General features: G+C 35.4%; 1 protein-coding gene across 6 annotated transcripts in view; it reads left to right on the top strand.

Moving 5' to 3' along the window:
- LOC150099303 (uncharacterized) overlaps nucleotides 1-22,530 on the top strand; it is a 186,015-nt gene that overhangs the window by 96,610 nt on the left and 66,875 nt on the right. For 4 of the 6 annotated variants that reach the window (XM_090403319.1, XM_090403322.1, XM_090403320.1 and 1 more), the window contains one exon: nucleotides 9,832-9,966. The exons of 1 other annotated variant lie outside the window; for it this stretch is intronic. In XM_090403319.1, the coding sequence (XP_090259445.1) occupies nucleotides 9,832-9,951 (120 nt within the window). In that variant the 3' untranslated portion in view covers nucleotides 9,952-9,966. Of the gene's footprint in view, nucleotides 1-9,831; nucleotides 10,045-22,530 lie in introns of all 6 variants that reach the window. One more of the 6 variants, XR_016549329.1, reaches the window with a different exon arrangement.

Below are 22,530 nucleotides of genomic sequence, written 5' to 3'. Positions count from 1 at the left end.
GACCACTTAAACAACTGCCATCAAGATATAAAATTGACTATGGAGATTGAAGAAAATAGTTCCATCTGTTTCCTAGATGTTAAACTCACTAAGATGCCTGAATCAATTAAAGTCTCTATATTTAGAAAGCCAACTCATACAGACAGATATTTGCATGCATCATCCCATCACCATCCAGCGCAAAAGTTGGGTATTATATCAACTCTAGCGAATCGTGCAAGATCTGTACTCTCAGATGAAGTAGAACTGAAAAAGGAACTACAACATCTTAAATGGACCTTTAAAAACAATGGCTACTCTCTAAAAAATATTAACAACCAATTATACCACCGTCAACGTAGCAACACAGGACGACTCCAAAGGTCATATCATCTTGCCATATATCAGCACACTATCCAAAAAGCTGAGTAGAATTCTACTGAAGTTTAACATAAAAACGTGCTTCTCGACTATGCCAAAAATAAGATCATGCTTCAACAACTATAAACAACCTCACAACCTTCTACAATTCCCAGGTGTATACAAGGTCACTTGTGAATGCGGAAAGCCTTACTATGGGCAGACAGAGAAATCTATCTTACTACGTCTCGAAGAGCACCAGCGTGACATTGCTTATAAGAGAACCAGAGCAACTGCTCTGTCAAGCCATGTCCTGTTTTCAATAAACACGAACAACAAAAGCCACCAACATGAAATAAACTGGCCATCAACTTCAAACCTACACATCTCCCATGATGAAGTAGAGCGCCGCATTGTCGAGTCAAAAGAAATCACCTTGGACCCTTTTCACATGAATAACAATCTTAGCTATAATTTGGCTGACTCTTTCAACTCTGCTATTAGATACTGGAGATCGCGTGATTCCACACACGCACAGGTGTACAACAATAGAACTTTAACTCGGACTGTAGTTCAAGCTCATAATAACTGTAATTTACAGTCGAATATTATGGCTTTATAATTGTATAGCTTTAGAGTGTGTCAATGTTAATTTCGTGTCTTTTAATATCTTTCTATGTTCTTATCACCTGATGAAGTCATTCTTGACGAAACATGTTGCGTTTTTTTTTTTTTAAATAAATGTCATTGTGTTATAATTCTCGGGTTTTAAGTCAGTTAATTTAGAAAAATGAACATATCCCAACCCTGAGTTAATAGTACTAATCATATATATATATATATATATATAATCATTCCCCTTTCAGTACATTTTCTATCATAATTCTTTCAAAGTCATTGTAGTAAAAGTCTCTCACCTCTGCTATGACCATTGTTCATCATTTTCAAAATGGATACCCTTGTGTTTTCAATTTAGGAAATAATCAGAAGCCTGATAGAACCAAGTTCAGACCACATCAAATTTGATCTTTTGATACCTGTTGAAGTGAATGAAGTTAGGTACAGCTCTACAGCCAAGACTTGGCTCCATCAAATTCTACTATTAAAAGGGTGCATATTTTGAAAATGAGGAAGTCAATGCAGACGTGAGAATATAGTTCTGAAAACAGTCTGAAGAGTTTTACTATGGAGATTATCTTAAGAAATAATGTATTGAAATAAAATAAAGGCTTCAAACTATGCTTTGTTTTTTATTTCACTGGCACATCTCTTTTGGTTAGGTAGATATCATAATGGAGGCATTTCTTTCAGAACAATCCTCCTAATGTTAGTATTTTTTTTCCTAGTCACTTCATTGTATATGTTATATAATATGTACATTATATAATAAATGCAGTAGGTTAGTTATTTTAAGTACCACTGCATAGCCAGTTTTTTAATGTGAGTAATTTTAGATTTGGTAATTTTATATTTTATTATAAGAATCCAAAATTTAGAGGACCTCCTAACCATTTCTTGTCCCCCCCCTTGTTGTTGTTATAATTCAACATTTTCTATTCTGATCCATAAACCAGAGATTAATTTTCTGCAATTGCTCTTCCTATACCTGTTTCATGCTTCAGTTAAAATTCCAGAAAAAATTTTGATTGTTCACAGGAAGAAACTGGGTTGTAATTACCCTGCAACCAACCATTCATTTGACAAACACAAAGGGAATGCATAGATTAATAGAATAAAGAAACTGCAATATTGAAGCATCAGGAAATGATAAAAACTGTCTGGCAAACTTCCCTTGGAAAGGAAAAAACTTAGACTTTTTGTCGACGGCACACCAAATATTATTATTATTATGTGACACCACCAGGGAGTCCAAAGACTCATTGAGGGAGAGTGTGCCAACAGCATCGAACGATTGATTCCCTTCCAACTACTAACCACACTCAAACTTGCTTAACTTTTTGTGTGAGTCATTAGTAGCAGAGGCTCTACAAATCGACCAACCTTTGCTTGGCTGCAGAAAATAATGAAATGTTGCATGGATGATGTGATTAACAAATTTGTTGACAAAATGAACTAAAAATATATCAGTAGCAGTATTACATGTATAGTCCTTAATACTATTTTTAGTATAGCAAAAAAGAACTGAGCTATTTATTGACACAATATGAGATTGAACTACTAGTAAAAAATAGGTTGGACACAGGAGTGGGGCTTCATTTTTGTAAAACTGCTATTAAAATAGTTGATTATGTTGTAAGAGAAATAAAAACGAAATATTTATTAAAATATTAGTAAAAGGGGAGATTCATATACAGTGATTTTCTTGGACTTTGCAAAGCCATTTGATACATTACCACATGATAGATTGGTGTATAAGCTGCAGAAGATAGGATTGGTTAGATGGATTGAAGATTGGCTTTCTGAAAGATACCAGCAAGTTGTGTATGATGGAGCAATGTCTCAGAAAGGAAGGTGATCAGTGGCATGCCTCAGGGTTCTGTTCTTGGGCCCTACTGTTTAGCTTACTTGTTAATGATATTTCATGTGGATTGACTGGGGATCTTCAAATGTTTGCCAGTGATGCAAAGTTAGATATAATTATCAAGAGTAGTGCTGATGTTAATTCTCTACAGGAAGATTTGAATAGACTTTTAGCTTGGACAAATGAGTGGGGTTGCAGTTTTAATATTAATAAATGCAAGGTGTTACACTTTGGGATACAGAGATATAAGACTATGTACTGTATTGGTGAAGCTGTACTTCAGGAAGTGGATGAGATTCAGGATCTTGCAGTAATGGTAGACAGTGGACTGAAGTTCCAATGACACATCGCAAGTATTGCAAAGACTGCACGTTGTCTTTCTGCCATGATAAAAAGTATATTGAGAGATAAGGAGGTGGTAGTGTTTCTATATAATGCATTAGTCAGACCACACATGGACTATTGTGCTCATATTTGGTCACCTAGGTTTCATTGTGATGTGGAAACACCAGAGAGGGGTCCAAAGGCAAATGGCCAAAGTGATATCAGGATGCTGGAGTGTTGGTTATGAAGAGCATTTAAGGGAATATGAATTACAGAGGTTGGTGGATAGGAGGAAAAGAGAGACCTTCAAGTTAGTTAAGGTATTTCATCAGATTAATGCAGAAAAAATTATAAAAAAAAGAGTGGATGTTAAAATGGGAAGAACAAGAAACCATCCCTGGAAATTGTATAAAGATGTGATGAAGAAGAGTGTGATGAGTAGATTTTTTTGTGGAGAGTTGGTGAGTAGAGTGCATTGTGAATGCAGGGAGTGTAAATAACTTCAAAGTTTATTATGATAGACATTTTGCTGGTTGAGTGGGCCTCTTCATGATGAGTCTGTTGTCTCTGTGGAGGTTACCAAAATAATAATAATAATCAAAAATGATTTAAAATTCTTTCCTGTCATCTTTGATGAAAATTCAACTGTATATAGCGAATTTTATAATTTTTTTTCCAAGTAGAAGATTCTGATATTTTGTCAACAGTTTTCCTTGTTTATTAGAACTAAAAGCACTGGATGCTGAAACAGTATACAGAAATTTGAAGTTTACACATAGTTGGAGTTGATATTAGATAATTGCAAAGTAATTTGATTGCATTTTGTTCTGATGGTGCAATGTTGGATTGCAAATCAGGGTGAGTACCAGACATATAGAAGATTTTTCCTAACATTGTCATATGACATTATTATATGTCATATGACAATGTTAGGGATGTTTTAGGTGATTCTATCATTGAAATAAAACAAGTGAATGATTTCAAAATATTGCCATAGATGAAATCCACACAATATTTCACCAATCAAACAAAAAGTAAATGGAACTTTTCAATATTTCCGAAGCACTTCAACTAGAAATTATAAAGATAGGTACAATTTGGGACCAAGATGGGTGCTTGCTGGCACAATATGAGATTTAACAAGTAAAAAATAGGTTGGACATAGGAGTGAAATTTTATTTTTGGAAAACTGTCATTAAAATAGTTGATTGCATCATGAGAGAAATTAAAAAGGAAATGTTTACTAACCTTTATTAATTTCCTATCAACAATAAAATGTGGCTTAACATCAACACCTGCATATTGCATACTTATCCAGCTTTATACAAATATCTTTCTTCAAACGAAAAAAATCAGTAATGGCCTGTCTTTACAGTGAATTCATCATCATTAAATTCCTGCCATGTACCCTCAAGGGGGGGGGGTACAGGATATGATAGTACTACACGAAAAATTTACATCATTACTAACTTCCTATCTACAATTTTCCTCCAAATCAGTCTGTTACTTATTAAGACTCCAACATTATCAGATCTTATATTTCTATCGTCTAAGGCACTTTGTATCGTATCAATCCACCTATATCTTGGTCCTCCTCTGGGTCGTTTTCCTGCCAACCTGCCAAAGAACACTTGTTTTGGCAATCTTTCCTTGCCCATTCTGTTTAAGTGACCATACCACCTGAGATTAGCTCTGCTAATGCATTTCTGGATGCTGACAATGACAAGTTCTTTCCTAATATCCTATTTTTAATATGATATTGCCATTGATGCCATCTGTTCACGCCCAAATCTTTCTGAGGACTCTCATATCTGCGGTCTCTAGTCTTTGGTCAAGTGTTTTACTTCTGACCCAGCTCCCAGATTCATAACTTAAAACTGGTTTAAACACTGTCTTGTATACAGCTAATTTAGTGTTCCGACTAATTTCTCTCTTATTCCATATGAATTTATTCAATTGACTTCCCACCATACCAGCTTTGCTGATTCTGTTGTCTATTTCTATATTTAATTTACCATCTTCAGTAAAAATCGTGCCTAAGTAGCTGAAATGTTTTACTTGTTTCACAGTTTCTCCATTCACAACATGCTGACATTTTCAATGATTCTGCCTATTTTCATTGTCTTTGTCTTTTTATTGCTGACCTTCGTACCATATCTGTTACAACAGTTATTCAATTTAGTCAGTGAATCTTACAGACTTGTAGTGGATTGATTTAGAAGTATAGCATCGTGTGCATAAAGCAAAGAGCTGGCATTAACATCTCCAATTTTGATATCATGTTTAATACCACTTTCCTTCTTGTTTGCCACTTAGGCCTACTTACCAAGTTACCATCTCATGGTGTGCCTTCCATCCTTGGCAGTTAGGTTGTTAGTTTCCTCGCTGGTCATTTCTATGTATTGTTGTTGTTGGGTTTCCTCTTGTCAGAGTTTCTCAGCGTACCAAACACACACGCAATTTTTACAGACTTAATACGCTGGCCTCATAGCCTAAGTATCTTTGGCTGTAAGTCAAACACTAACCATAGTTTTGCTGATAATGGCACTCTCCATTCCTTTTCTTCATTTGAAAAACCTTGTAGTGTTCAAATGATCCAGACTTCAAGATTTTCAGCAACAAATGTCTTAATTACTGATCATGCCATTCTGCACTGAGTTGAAGACAACCTAATCAACTTCAATGCTACCAGAACATCTGGCTGGATCAGATTTCTCTTCTCAGGCTGACTTAACCTCTATCCTTTTCTGCCATAAACACATCACATGCATAGCATCTGCTGCTGTCTCCAAAAAACTTAATATCTTCTTATGTTCACGACAGCAGTTCTCACACTATATCTCTATATAAATCCCAAATTTGTTCAATCATAGAATACTGATATGACATTTGGGGTGTTCTCAACATGCATCAACAGCCTTCCAACAAATGCTTCATTCTATCTGGAAGAGACAGTCTACTTAACAGATTATTCCCTCTTACAAACACTGCAATCACTTTCTCATAGACTTTGTTACTGACACATGGCTTTTCCACAGGTATTTTTGTGAACACTGAAGTATTCCTTCACTTTTCTTTAAGAATGTAAAAACAACAGTGGCTGCTTGCCAATGGGTTCAGCTTCAAAATTACCAAATCAACTTCTCATCCTTCTTTCTCATTCTGTCTACTTTTTTTCCTTTGGAACAGCTTTCATCATATCATTTCACAATAGAATACAATCTCTAGCTGTTCACAGAATGCATCAGTAGGTTCCTGTTTTCTCCACTTGTTCACACATACATGACTCTTGTATTATAGGGGTTGTGATCTCTGATATTAAAAAAACTGTTTACTTCCCTTATTTTTTTTTTTTTCAAAACTTGTGGTCTTTGAAGTCTTTTATTAGTAACAGTTTTTTTTTTATTTACTTAAGATTTCTTTACTAGTTTCTCATTGTGTTAAAGGAAATTTGGACTTTTCTGGATTCTATTTTTATGCTCTCTTCTATTCCTTCTTTAACTGACCACAGATCTCCTTATTCTAGTAGTTCTTCCATAATTTTGAGTATTATGTTTTGTTTAGGGTTAATCTTTATTATTTTTGGTTTATATTTAAGCCACACTTGGAGGCTCCAGGTTTAAATTATCTATTTTTGTTTGCATGCGTTAGTGCTTTTGAGCTAGTAAATGTATGTCAATTGAGAAATTCATATAATTTAATTTACTTGTCCATCCCTATTGCATATTAATACTTTCATCTGCTGTATTTCTCATCACCCAGTCTGTTACAATTAAAAAGATTTAGGCGTAAGGCAGGGGCACATATTCTTACCCAGTTATTTTCATTTCTTTAGTTAAATTCCCATAACATATTATCTTGATTTTATAATTGTCGTGTATGGCTTTTAATATGTTAGTTATTTTCTGTGGTATGCCATATTATTTCATTAATTTCCGAATTACTTCTCTTTTTTTATGCTATTTAATGCTTTCTCAAATCAGTGAATCCCAAATATTAGTTACTCTGCCATTCTGTTATTCTCAGAGTTATTCTTTGTTCTATGCATAATTTATTAGATCTGTGAAACTGCTTGTTCTTTCCTCAGTCTATCTGCAATTTCATATTTCATTCTTTCTGATATTACTCTACCGAAGGTTTTACTTTTTTTGGAGAACCCATCCATGAGAGATTGACCAACGTCTCATGCATGGGCAAGAAGGAACTTGTTGACATTTCACTTGAAGGCCTATGAATTGTATTAATTGGGAAATATGTATGGTGAGAGACCATTCCAGAGGGCAGCAGTGGAAGGGATTGAATGAAAAGAATGGGAAATTTGTTCTGTGGGTTTTGTAGTTCAACAGTGAGATAGATGTTAATTGGCTGGTGCATGCATTTGAATGCGAGGGAATTATTGAAGTATTTATTGCAAGCAGTAACTCGGCTCCAGTTTGCAAGTGAATGGAATGTATTACTGAGAGAGGCATTATCAACCTCTCTACTGGTGTTATGGATGAAATAGTGAGATCAAATTGCACTTCTTATCCATTTTATTCAATGGGTGTTACAGAATCGTATCCAGATTTTGCTAGATGTCATGGCCAGTTGGAGTGTTAATTGGTCTCATTGCCCTTTTCTATATAGAAACCAGTATTTTTAGGGGGCTCTTAGGGAGGGGGGTGCACCAACCTCAGATGCAAGAGCAATATTGAATGGTTGGACAGATATGTGACTCGTATAGAGTTAGGACTCTATGTCCTAACTCTCTGTTGGTGCTTTTGTAAGAGTTCGCTTATGAAAAATACACCTCTCAGACACTTCGAGTTCCTAAGTACTGAGTGAGAGTTTTTGCTCTCTTAAGGTTTCTGCCTGGTATCTGAGGAGAACCCATTCAAAACAGCTGTCAGGCCAGTGAAACCTTATCAAAATGGACCAATAGTAGGCAATTATATGAACGCTTGGGCAAGTGTATTCCCGTAACCCTCTGGTCAAATTTCATTCAAAACTTTCATAGTTTCTGCATTTGGCTTTGAAATAATGCTAGATTTAATATTCACTTGATTTCTATAATTTTGCATTGCTGAAATGAAGCCTTTTGGCTCTTTATATTTTAGTAAACATTTATACTTAGTTTTGAACCTAGCTTTCATTATTCTTGTTGGTGATGATGCCTCTACTATGTTTTTTTCATCCTTCACATTCTAGTTTCTAGAATGTATGATGTATTTGATCTCATCAGTCCTATACCATCAGGTTTCACTTGATCCTACTATTTGTATTTTGTGTCTATCCATCTCCTTTGCTATTTGATGCGCTTATAAGTTCCAACATCCAAAATTGGATGTTGAATGTATGTTGGAACTTATAGGCAAGAAATTCTTTTCTACAAAGATGCACATGTGAAAATTCGTGTCATACACACTAAGAAGAAACAGGCTTACATTCTAGGTAGTGCTGTACATAGGAAATTATCAAGAAGAGCAACTACCTATACCTACATTTATTTTATTTTTATGTGGCTCTCACCACAGAAGGCTTTGTAAACCTGTAGTACATTTGAACAGTCAGGATTTTTTTCTGATTTTTTAATAATTTTATTTATTTTTCATAGAGTCTGGAAACCCTGCTCTAGAGATCAAACATGGAACCTTTTTCCAAGCCACTTCAGGCTGGCAATGAATTTTAATGCACACTGGGCAATAAAATTCATCTCCCACCTTTACAAACATCTATCCCCACAGCAGGATTTGAACATGTTGGTTAAAGAGCAGATATACTAACCATTCAGCCGACCAGGCTGACATCACAGCAAATGTTTGAAATGGGCTCTGTGAGCAGCAGTACATGACAGAAGTTCGTGACAGAGCCTGTTCATTACACCCTAGTGTAGCGTAAACATTGGCCTTCAGCTGTTCCCATACAAAGAAATCCAGTGAATTCATATTTGGAGATCATGGTAGACATTAAACTAGCCCACCTCTACCTATCCATGGCTGGGATAGGCACAATCAAGATATTCTCTAACAGTTTAACAAAAATATGTTGGCTTTCCACTCCATCATGCACCACCCTTTTGCCAATCACATGCTCTCTCCAGCACCTGGTAGTTTCTCCTCCAAGAGGTTCTGGTAGTACTGCTGGCTGTTAATCATGATGATTAACTCGTGGAATCACATGTTACTTGGGCTTCCTGACTTTGGATAGATTGACCTGTGCCCAATAATGCATATTATGAATGTTTACATGCAATCATGGGTGAACTGAGATTCTTTCATGAAAAAAGATGGAAAAACCTAGGGCCTGTGACCTTATGGAAGATATTGAGCATGGCTGATGTGTGTGGGGGGAATCCACTGTATCCTAATGCCATGAAGTGGAATGCGGTGTGGCCATTCTATGGCTATATCTCTGACAAAGCATTTCCTATGTTTATTTGATCTTTTGTCATCAGAACAGCCAGTAGAAACAGTACCCAGAGTTCAGGCAAACATATTAGAAAGACCCTATATGTATAAAGTATCACCTCTATAGAAGCTGCATTACATGATTAATATCTTACAAAGAAATAATTGGTGAGCAGTTCTGTTTCTGTTTACTGATTTCGATTCATCAGTCAAATGCTGCTAACTTTAATAAGACTTATTATTAATGTATATTATGCATGTTTGTGTGTAATCAAGAATTTTATTTCTCCCCCTGCCTAGGCAATTGTGAACAATATTGAGTATCTACCTGCAGTTACCAGTTCGAGCAAGAAACAAGCTAGAGCTAACGCTGCAGTACTCTGTCTGCAATCATTAGGTTTATTGAAGAAATCATCTTAAAAAAGAATCATGCCGGTAAAATTACCTTAGCTCTATTGCTGCCTGTATATAGATTTCTCTGAAGGATCACCAGACTGTATGAATGTGTAAAAAGTTAGATTCATTCCTATTTGTACTATCTAAAATACATTTTTTTAATAGTCTGCTTGTTTTATTTTTTCTTTTGCTTATGAAAACAAGTAAAAGTCATTTAAAAATACTATATTGTGAGTACATTAAAATATCTACATTTCTTACATTGCATTGGGACAGTTGAGAAAAATAGATACACAAGTACCAGGAGTGACTACTATTGCTTAACTGCAGAAATTCAGAGATACATCTTCAAGTTAAGAAACTGATTTTACTCCTCCCTCAAAGCAGCAACTAGTTGATTCACAGAACATTTTGGCCTGATTTTGATTTGTCATTCCAAACTCCCATTCAGTTAGATTAAAATTGGGACTTTGAAACACAGTGAATTTTTCCTATTCTTCTCAAACTATCTTACAGTCTAGGCCGCATGATAACAGAAGTTAATTTAAAGTGGGGTTTATAACACTCCAAGCTTTAAAAATTGGTAACTATTTGTGGTTTATTTACACTTCCATATTTTGTTAGGTCTTATTTTGTCTGTTTATTTAATTTTGTATGTGTAACATATTCATCATTTCATAGGTGGGCCAATTGGATTAATTGGTAAATGGCCAGTCTCCATTCTTCACTATCATGATAGATTTGAGTGAATGTCTGCAGACATACCAGACAAAATATGATGAGAATATAGCATGCATTCAGCTCTCACTGTAACAAATGCCATTATAACTCACTCCCTATAACAAACTACTGTAAAGTCTTTGCCACATGTATAAAGCTATACTAAAAGAAATTCAATCATAAAACTATTCCTGTTGTTCCTGTGCTCTCTGTAGTGAGATTAACTCTGCTTCTATCATTTGTTCCTAATCCTAACTAGTATTACTTTATATATATATATATATATTAGCGTGTGTGTGCATGCTCTGTGGTTACTTTTTTTCTGAATTGTGGAATTAAAAACCCAAGTTTCTTTTAGCTTAAGGCTTTGCATATTATACACACACTTAGTTTCTTTAGAATGTTGATTTAGTCAATAGATTACCTTAACTCAAAAAGTTTGTCCATTTAAAATTTACAAAATAAGATTGCATTTGCAGATTTTCAGCATTCATTAGATATCATAGCCCCAAAATGTGGAGTATAATTTATCTAGTTTCAACTAATTGTTTTTGCATGACATTAAGGATGGGCATTGTAAAAATTGCAAGATTACTGATCAATAAATGGACAATTATTTTAGCTGAACTATTTATTTACTTGCTGCCAAGAGTCTTGGACATCCAAATAGTGATAGGAATTATCAAGAAACAAATTCATTTCTCAAAACTAGGAAATTTATATTTCTAAAACTACAGTAACACACAAAAACAAAAATTGAAATAATAAAAAAAAAACTTGCTGTATAAGGAACCACACAGATTAGGATACTCATTAGTGAAATAGTTAAATCATCCTTTGAAGAGAGCATTGTTATATGGATTCTTTTGCAAAAATCAAATAAAATTCTATCAGTGAAACTAAAGCAGATTTATCTAGATTGTGGTGGCAGGTCTTCTCAGGATCCCATTCATCACGATTAGCCAACTTGTATGAAACAGTACCAAACCAATTCCATCTTTCTCAGTGAGCACAATGCTGTAAAATTGCAAGATTCTGTCCAGTTCATTTGCTGTTGCTATCACTCTCCTAATACCACCAATTATTCTAAAGTGCCTCCATAGCACAATTTGAAGAACAACAGGATATTGCACCTTTCAACTGAAAAAGACCTGAGTTTGATGTTCGTCATGACGAGAGTTATATGAGCTTTTTTAACTGAAGGTGAGTTAGTTGATGTCGCATGAAGGTAGCAGGGTTTATCCCAAGAAACTTGGATTTTTCATTCCTTATACAGGCAAATCAGCCAAGAGAATACATGCAATTTACAGACAAAAAAATACCACTGGCAGCAGACGACACTATGTGTTAATTACAGTAGTGTTGTAGAATGCTCTCCCACAGCCTCAATTTGAGGTACCTGTTTGTGGTGGAGGGAACCTCCCATAATGATACTGGCACTTTTTGTTCTTATTATTTTTATTCCTGTATCCTTCGCTTTACTTCTCCTGAGTCTTTTTTACTATTCTATCTTCCAAACCATCATCATCGGGATCCAGTGCCTTGCCACCATATGATGAACAGTCTGATAGTCTTGCACTACTTTGGCAAGGCAGGCAGTCCTGGATTGCCCTGCAAGGATCTAGAGTGTTGCTGAAAATTTCCTTCTCCATGGTCCTGGGACAGGGCTTGGTGTGATGCTCATATAGCATCCAGGATAGCCCTGTCATTCTACTCCCGAGTGTAGTCATTGCTTACCAGAGAGTGGGCATCCATTTGTGGCTCTGTGGTGGCTGGGAAGCTCTGGAACTGAATAATCCTTGTTTATTAGGGTGCCTCAACAAGCCCCAGCCATGTCACGAAACCCTATGGTTTCGTGACTTCTCTTGATAATGCATTCAACAGGAAATGTCACCCTTCTTCACCCAGAAGGGTTGGCAAGTTCTTCAAAGTCTGTATAAAAGATCTGTTCAGGAGATATTGAAGCATCAAGTAAGACACAATCAGAAAAGTTACTTCATGCAACATCTATTGGAGGAATAAAATAAAAATACAGCTTTCTTTTAAGAAATGCATTTATATATATATGTGTTAAAGATACCAGGAAATTATATACTTTGTTTTAATCCTTTACCCAAAGAAGCAAAACAATATTTTGCACGTGAAGTATATTTCACGTCTGATCTTTAACGTATAATAGAACCAAGGTAAAAAAACTTTCAACATCTTTCTCTCATCCAAAGATTTTATTAATAAGGTCTAAGCACATTTTGGCTACTTGTGAGATATATACAGGGTGTTCGGGATAAATTTGACAGTTTCGTAAGGAAAAAGAAAATCTTCTTTGTATCTATTAAATTTAATGAATTGACAAAAAAACATTACAGGCAGAGTTAATTACAATACTATCAACCAGATTTACTCAAAATAACCACCATTAGCATCGATCACAGCTTCAATTCTGCTTCGGAACCTCAAACAAGCTGATGCTACAGTCTCCCTGGGAAGGGCCGCAAAAACTGTTTTAATTTTATCCATTAACTGGGCTTTTGTATTACTGGAAGTGCGATTGGTGTCTTTTTCAACTGCGCCCCATACAAAATAATCCATGGGGTTAAGGTCTGGGGAGTTTGGAGGCCAAACATTTGGACTGGTGAAGTCGTAGAAATTTTCAGACAACCATTTTTGACTTTTCCCAGAGGTGTGGCAAGGGGCCGAATCCTGCTGCCATACATACGGCCTACCATTGGCTACCCTTGTTATCCAGGGCTTGACTACAGTTAGCAACTCCACGAACAAAGCCCGAATTCCAATGCCAGGGTTCTTCAACACCTGTTCCTGCAGATTTGCGAGGAATTCTGCTGTACGAACGCAATCAGATCGTCTGCTAGGGATCTTTCTTCTTGCTACATCCTCGTAGTCACCATTGCAAGTCTCTAGTTCATGCCTGATTGTTTTTACTGTATTCAGGGAGCATTGGGCAGCAGTCGTAATATCCTTATTTTGATGGCGGGCACGAATCATCATGATACAAGTTATTCTCTTCCATGATTCAGGTGGGTTCCAGCTATCCATCCTTTCTGACATCTTGTATATGAATGAAGAAGGGTCCAAACTTTTAAATGAAGAGAAGTGTGTGTTAATACATGTAACTTACGGAAAAATATAATTAATTATAAATATGTCAAATTTATCCCGAACACCCTGTATATGACTTCTGCATTACTTCAACCCTGGTATCTCTCCCAGGTCTGGCTCCCATGATACCTCAATAAAGGTCATAACCAGTCTGGGTAGTGGCCCTTTCCATTATGCATAGCGTTATACACGTCCAAAAGGATGTGTGCTTTGCATATTTTGTATACTGCTATGATCATTTACTAGTGCAGTATGACCACAGTCATCTTTTGCACCATAAAACACCAAACTAACCAACCAGCCCTCCACAATAAGTCCTTAGACTCTTTGGAGGTGTCACATAATAACAGTATTAGCAAACTTTTTGATTTCCTTTCCTTAAAGATTTTCTCCAGTTGAAAGTGAGTCATCTTCCTTATAGATTTTTAGTGTTTGCAACAGCAGGTGGCTCCCCTTGTTTCCATCTGTGCAGATCAAGCAGGTAGAAATGCAAAGACATTTGCTGTTACTGGTGATCTTGCACAAATTGTTTGCATGCCTGACAGAATACAGAAAACCCAAGTCACATTCCAAACACTAGATTTTTTCCTGACTATCGAAGTTTCTAAGAGTACTGTGGATGCTGTTTGTATCCTCTAAGCAATTTAGATAACAATCCAGTATCAATTTCTTCTCTTATTAATGTTTCATTTCCTTGGATAGATTATTCTTTCCAAACATAACCACTTGATGCATCAGTGAATAATTTATATTTTTTGGTATGGAACATTTATTTCTCATCCCTTATCTAAGCTTTGGTTCTCTCAAGAAGTGTGACAAGGCAGTATAATAGAAGAACTATGCATATTGCAGTTGCCTTTCATTGAAATGTCCATCTTCCTTTTCTATTTACACCAAAGTCAGAAATAGCTGCAAGGCAACCTATCATTACTTCCAGAACTGATTTTGAAGGGGTTAAAAGCGAGAAAGTTGTATTGTGTACACATGCCAGTTGTGCTTTTTGGTCTCTTACCAAAATAATTGGCTGTAACTTTGAAATGAAAGTTTCCACTTCTTTTGCACTTGCATGGTTCCATTACATCTTTACCTGCAGGAAAAACCAGTCTTCTTACTTTTCCTCTAATTCCTGCATGGACAATCTTGATAAATGTCTTACTATTTCAAATATATATACACCTTTCAGTTCTACCTTTATTTTTTGCCAGAAACAGTTCAGAGAAATTATGTCCACACCAGATTTGGGTTTCCTGATCATGATTGCATTTCTTCAATTGTTCTGAAGGTTTGTGTTCCAGAGTTGACTTCTGTTCTATGTTACCTTCTTGTTCTCTCTTATATCTCTATCCTCCAGCCTGAAAATTGACCCATTCCTAATAATGGTAACAAATCTTTGCCATTTAATTATCATCCAAGTTTTTTGCTCTTAATATATCTAAGTTGCTTGAACAGGTTTGGCACAAATGCTTATTAAGTAAGCTCCCATCAAGTGGTCTCTTCTGCAACTGGATTGCCATCTTTCTTTATGGACAAAGATTATGTGATGATAGATGTATCTGTATCCTCAAACTTTGCAACTAAGGTGGTATTCCACAAGAATCCATTCTTTTACCTCATCTTGTCCAACTGAATACATATCCAATATGCAGTTTCCGACAAGCTTTGCTCTACACAAATTACTTAAACTTTCACAATATAAACTTCTGCAGTCCTAAATTCTGATGTCCAAACCTTTCCTTAATGGATTCCTGATAACCTTTCCATTTTTTTTTGTCTTTTGTTGCAGCAGTGGCCAACTCCAAAGTGTTCAGTGATCTTTTTAATCTGGTCCAACCATCTTAGTCATCCTTCTTTTTCTTCGTCCTTCCACTTTGCCCTGGATAAGTTTTTCCAGGTTGTCATTTTCATATTGAAATGTGACTGAAATATTTGAGAATTCTTTTATTTACAATGTCACATAGCTGGCTCTTCATTTTTAGTTGACTTGTTATACTTTCATTAGACCTTTTGTCCATCCAGGAGACTCTCAACATCCTTCCCCAGTACCACATCTTGAAGCTGTTTATCTTGTCCATATCTTTCTTGCTGAGTGTCCAAGATTCAGCGTCATAAATGAAAATCGAAAACGCCAAGCTGTTGGTCAGTCTTGATTTAGTGGTGATAGAAGTGTTTCTGACTTTCCATATTTTCTACAATTGCACCACTGTTGACCTTGTCATGGTAATTCTTTTAATTTCTGGATGACATCTATTTTTGTGCTTATTAGAGCTCCAAGATAAATGAATTCATCCACCTTCTCGAAGTCAGTGTTAAGGGTAAATTGTCATTTTCATCTATGGCCATGTATTTTGTTTTATCATGATTAATTCTTAAACCATATTTCAGACTTTCCCATTGAACTCTTTTAATGAGGAACTCCAGTTCTCCTTTACTGCTGACATTAAGAACAGTATTGTCAGCATACCTAAGATCATTTATCTTTTTGCCATCAACTGAGAAACTACTATCGGTCTGTTAAGTGCCTTTCTCGTAATGTATTCTCCGTAAAGATTGTATAGATCAGGAGAGATTATGCATTCTTGTCTTGCACTTTTCTCTATGTTGAACCACTGAGATGTTTTTCTATCCATCTTCACCGCAGCCTGATTCCTCTCATAGAGTTGCTTAAAAAAAGTGTCAAGTGTTCTGGGATGCCCATTTTACTTAGTATTTTCCACAGTTCCTGACACAATCAAATGCTTTGGTGTAATCAATGAAGCATATATACCAGGGAATATTAAATTCTGGACTTGGATGCCAAAATGAAAGAGGAGATAGACTTTTGGAGTTCTGCCACCAATTCAATCTGATCATTAATAATACCTGGTATGAGGTACTAAAAAGAAGAAGGTATACTTGGAAAATGCCAGGGGATATAGGAAGGTACCAAATAGATTATATTATGACAAGAAATAGATTTAAAAATCAAGTAAAATCAGGCAAAAGTTACCCAGGAGCTGATATTGATAGTGACCACAATTTGGTTTTATTGAAATGTAATCTGAAATTTAAAAGTTGTCACAATCAAGGAAAAGGCCCAAATGGAACATAAGTAACCTGAAAACAGAGGAAAACCATAGAAACTATAAACAAACTGATGAAAGCATTAAAACTGGAGAGAGGGAAAAGAAAAACGCAGAGGAAAAATGGACTCATTTGAAGGATACAATCATCAAGGCCGCCAATGACTGCATAGGATTAAGGAAGAACAAATAAAAAAAACCATGGATCACCCAGGATCTAGATCTAATAGATGAAAGAAGAAAATACAAAACCTTCTTAAAGGAAGAAAGCAAAGACAAATATAAAAAAATATGATAAATAGAAAGTGTAAAGAAGCAAAAGAACAATGGTTTACAGAGAAATGTAAAGAAATAGAAGAGCTAACAAAGACTGGAAGAATCGATAAAGCTTATAACATCATAAAAGGAATAAGCCAGCAAAACAAGACACGAAGTACAATTATCAAAAATAAACAGGGGAACATACTTATAGATAAGGAAGAAATTTTGGGAAGATGGAAGGAGTACTTAGAAGATCTATATAGTGGAAAAGATCGAGCTGCCAAGGCTATAGAAGATGTAACAAGACTTGATATGGAAGAAATTGGTCCAACTATATTAAAAGATGAATTGGAATGGGCACTGAATGAATTGTCAGCCAACAAGGCACCTAATAACACCCCCTCAGAATTAATAAAATACTCAGGAAACATAACTAAGTCATACCTTTTCAAGATCATGAAGGATATTTATGAAACAGGGATCATCTCCAAAGATTTTACACAATGCTCTATCATACCCATTCCTAAAGTAAATAATGCAAACAAGTGTGAAAATCATCGAACAATAAGCTTAATATCACATGCTTCAAAAATACTACTCAAAATTATACAAAAAAGACTAACAAAGAAAGTTGAAGAATATGTTGGCAATGACCAGTTTGGATTCAGGAAACAGCAGGGGACAAGAGAAGCAATCCTAGCTGTAAGAACAGTTATTGAAAGAAGATTGGAGAAGAATCAAAATACTCTGATAGTCTTTCTCGACTTTGAGAAAGCCTTCGATAGTATTGACTGGAATCAAATGTTTCCCCTCCTAAAAACAATAAAGGTAGATTGGAGAGATAGAAGGCTCATATTTAATCTTTACAAGCATCAAGAAGCCCTAATAGAAGCAGCCAGTAATACAACAAAAACCGCAATAGCAAAAATATGTAGAGGTATAAGACAGGGGTGCTCTCTTTCACCCATATTGTTTAATCTGTACATTGAAGATGCAATAAATAAACTGAAAGAACTAATAGAAACCGGAACTAAGATAAATGGAATTGATATTAACTGACTACAGTTTGCAGATGATATAGCAGTTTTAGCTGATAACGAAAACAAACTGAAAGCCACCCTAACAAAGATGGAAGAAATCTTCACACAGTACAGCCTAAAAATTAATTATAAGAAAAGAAAATTATTAATTACAAGTAAAGCTGGAAAACCTGGAAATAAATAATAACCTACTACAACAGGTATCCTCTTTTAAATATCTTGGAAGTCTTATCACAGAAGATGGAAGAAACCAATCAGATATTAAAGCACAAAGAATCCTAGCCAAAAAAGCATTCTATAACAGAAGAAACATTTTTACCAGTAAAGGATTTAGCATCCAGCTCAAAAAAAGGCTAATGAAAACATACATATGGAGCATTGCATTATATGGTTGTGAGGCCTGGACTCTAACAAAACAAGACATGAAAAAGTTGGAGGCATTTGAAATTTGGTGCTGGAGAAAGATGATGAAAATTAGTTGGACAGAAAAGAAAAGTAATGAAGTTCTGAATATAGTTCATGAAGAACGGTCATTAATGAAACACATCAATAAGAGAAGAAAAAGCCTAATTGGGCACCATTTGAGGCATGGGGGAATGATTACAGAAATAATGAGGGGACTGTAGAAGGAAAGAGGCCATGAGGCAGACCAAGAATTTCATATATAAATAACATAATGATGCTAACTGGTGCTAAGAGTTATGAAGAGATAAAAAGGAAGTCACAAGACAGGATGTTGTGATGTACTACTATATTTACCAATTTTCGGATTGATGCACCAAAGAAGAAGAAGATTAAATTCTTAATGTGGTATTCAATATCCACTTAATTTGTATTGCTTTAAGTCTTTTTTTTAATAATATAGAGAAGAATTTTGCTTGTATGTGAGATCAAGGCTATAGTTCTAAAATTATTTGGAATTTGCAGTTGTTGACATTTCCTTTTTTGTATATATTGGGATATAAATGGATTTTACCCAGTCATCAGACCAATCTCCTGTCTCCCAGATTTTATTAAACATTTTTCTGATGATTTCGATTCCTATGGGTCCTAGACATGAGAGAAGTTCACTTAGTATTGGTTGTGGCCTGGGGTTTCCCCTCTTCTGAGCTTTTTTTAGAGCTTCTTCAACCTCTTCTTTTAAAATGCAAGGTTCCTTATGGAAGTCTCTGGTGTTTTCTTTGTTGAATGAGACTGAATTATCTTTGTATAGATGTCAGCAATAGAATTTCAATCTATTAAGAATATCCGTTGGATCAGTAAGAATACGATTATTGACATTAGCTATACTTGAATACTATGGTTTCAATTTTCTATTCAACAGCCTTATTTTGTGTTCGATTTTGATTTTAGTGATCGTCAGTTTCTCTGAATACATTGTTGATAAGGTTTTTTTTTTTTTTTTTTTTTTTTTGATGAGCTTGGATAACTCACTTTAAATTTGCCTATCGTCTTCTGTTGAAAGTTCTTTTGACTTTCTCTCCTTTTCTCAACTTGTTGCAGAGTTTTATTTGATATCTAAGGTGTGTTGATTCTGGATTTTTTGGAACGGTGACTTTGCAGTTTCCAGTAATATTATTTTGGTTTTATCCCAAAGTTCTTCTAGGGTCATTTCTTCAATGCAATTCCCTAGTTCTAGAAATTTATTTTAATGGTATATGTTTCAGTAATTCCTGTGAAGTCTAGTCTGGATGGATATGTTATTTTTCAAATGTATTTTCATATCCCATTTCATATTCAGAGCCACAATCAGTTCTGGGAAATGCTATAACATTTTTCACCATAGACTTCCATCTTTTGTTAATAAGGATGTAATCAGTTTGGTTCCTTGCTCTGTCTCCAGGTGTATAGTCTTCATTTGTGTTGCTCAAAGAGGGGACGTTAGTAATCATAAATTTTCTTTCTGTACAAAAGCCTATCAGTTTTTCACCTCTTTCATTTTGGGTGCCCAGTCCATGAGATCCCAGAACTGTTTTGTTGTGGTCCTCATCCTTTGCATTTTGATCACCCTTAATGATCAGAATGGCTGTTTTCAGTATTGCATTTATGACTAAATTCAGATCCCTTAGAAAAGGTCAATGATTTCTTCGTCTGCATCACTTGTAAGAGCATAAATTTGTAAGTGTGTGATTACAGTCAATCCCTAGGTCGATAGGAAATTAACCTATCATTGATAAGGTTGTTGTAGCTCAACACCGATTTGCACATACATTTTTTGACAATTACCGCTACCATGTTTCTGCTTATAGAATCATGTCCAGCAAAATAAATGGTATTATCTAGCTGTGATGTAAAGTGTCCCTTGTTTTTCTGACATTTTTTGACAATTACAGCTACTATGTTTCTGCTTATAGAATCATGTCCAGCAAAATAAATGGTGTTATCTAGCTGTGATGTAAAGTGTCCCTTGTTTTTCTGATGTGTTGTGTTTCTGTGATTCCTAGTATAGTGATGTTTAGTCTTTTCATTTAATTTTGCACTATGTCGAGTTTGCCTGAATGCAGTAATCCTTCTATGTTCCAAGTAACAATATGTATAATTTTCCTTATTTGGTGCATTTTGGTCATAGTTGGATTGTGGCTGAGAAAGGTATCAGTTTTTTTAACGTTCATAGGTTCTCAGTGGGTGTCGATTGGGATGCACATTCCTTTCCCCTCTGTGTCCTGAGGTACTACCTTGGTTTGCCAGACTGGTAGCTTCCCCACTCTTATCATCATTCTTCAATGTGGCTGTGTTTATCATGGAAAGATGGTAGAATGGTTTCCTCTTGCCTTGTCTACCACAGAGCTATTGCAGATAACACTGATTCAGCCATGCCATACCAAAAGGCTCATGTCTGGACATGAGCCTTTTGGTGATATTGCATATTGTCAGGATCATGCCAGTATACTGCCAAGCAACTGCTAGTATAGCTTTCTGCGTGCCCCCCTCACCACCTTGACGTGGTGAGGGGGGCACGCAAGCCCCCCTCACCACGTCAAGGTGGAGATACCTTCCAGGGGAACTGTGTGTGTGTGTACATATCAAAAAAAAAAAAAAAAAAAGATTAAGTTTTCACTTTTGCTCTACAGTTAGGTGTTGACTGATGATGCTCCACTCTTTACCACAAAGATGTTCACCTTTTTGAATTTCAAAATATTTCCATTGACATGATAATTAATCCACTCTATTCTAAACCTGTTAAACTACATGCAGCAGCTATTCAACATCTCTTGACAGTTCCATTCCAAATTCACAAACCAAAAGCTTATTCCGAATAACTTGGCTTAAGGGAATACACCATTGAAATTTTTCCATTTCAGCAATAAGATTGTCACATTTACGGATAACTGTAGTATTAACTAGGTAGTACTTTTCACTTCCTAAGAACTATCATTGTTATTAACAGCTCTAACAATAAATAGTAGTAGTATGATGTAAGTTTAGCCTGTGACCTATCACTGTGTTTGATTCACCTCACTAAATTTAATTATTTTAATCTTAGTATGTAATGCAATAGGTTTATGTGTCTTCTTCTTTTCGCTGGAAGGAACAGCACTCTTATTTTGAATATTATCTGCCATTGTTAACAACAAAAAAGAATAATGGTTATAAGCAGTTGAGAATTCATAGCAAAGCACAGATGTAGTGAACAATGACATCATAAAGAGTTTACGAAAACTGCACATCTGTTGGTTAACAGGAGCATCATATAAAACCATCATATAAATGGCAATGGTCATAACTGAAAAGTGTTGTATGAGTGGATTGTCGTAAAGCAGGGCATTACTGTACATCCTACAGGTTTTCAAATCTACTATTAACGATTTACTACTCTTTCTCACTTTTTTTTACTAGTAAAAAAGTGCTGGTTTCATTCTTTCTATTGATTATTTTTAACTGTTAAAAAAAAGCAATAGAAAGAATGAACAAAGAAGAAAGATTTGTTTTGGGTTTTGGATTTCAGCTGTGAAGCAGTGTTGAACATGTTTGGAGAGAGAGAGAGAGAGTGGGTGAATTAGGAAATATTTGTAGAAAATGCAAGTGGCAGAAACTAAATATTTATGTGGAAAGAAAAAGTCAATTTGTGAGATTATTAAAAAAAAGGCTGGTCGTGAATCAACTTAATCTCTCTCTCTCTCTCTTGTATACAGAGTAAAGGATTTTTAGGGAGCTCTTAGGGGCACTAACCTAAATCTGAAGGTGATAGTCAATGATTGGACAAATTTTTGATTTTTATAGCCTTAATAGCTGTTCAGAGATAAAGGGAACACCTTGAGCAAAAAAGAAAACCTAATTTCTTGAATTCCAGAGGGAAAGTATTTGTAATATATTCAAAGAAAAAAATGAGGTTGCAGGGAAATCTTGTTTTGTCTCAAGATTTAGGTGTTGTCCAAAGTAAGAATAGTAGAATCTTTTTTTTTTTT

Source organism: Typopeltis vanoorti, chromosome 14 (genome assembly GCF_054136105.1).
Source record: "Typopeltis vanoorti isolate ZY-2024b chromosome 14, IOZ_Tvanoo_1.0, whole genome shotgun sequence".
Taxonomy (NCBI): Eukaryota; Metazoa; Arthropoda; class Arachnida; order Uropygi; family Thelyphonidae; genus Typopeltis; species Typopeltis vanoorti.
The sequence above is the reverse complement of the archived record's forward strand: the minus strand, read 5'-3'. Positions and strand labels throughout refer to the sequence as shown.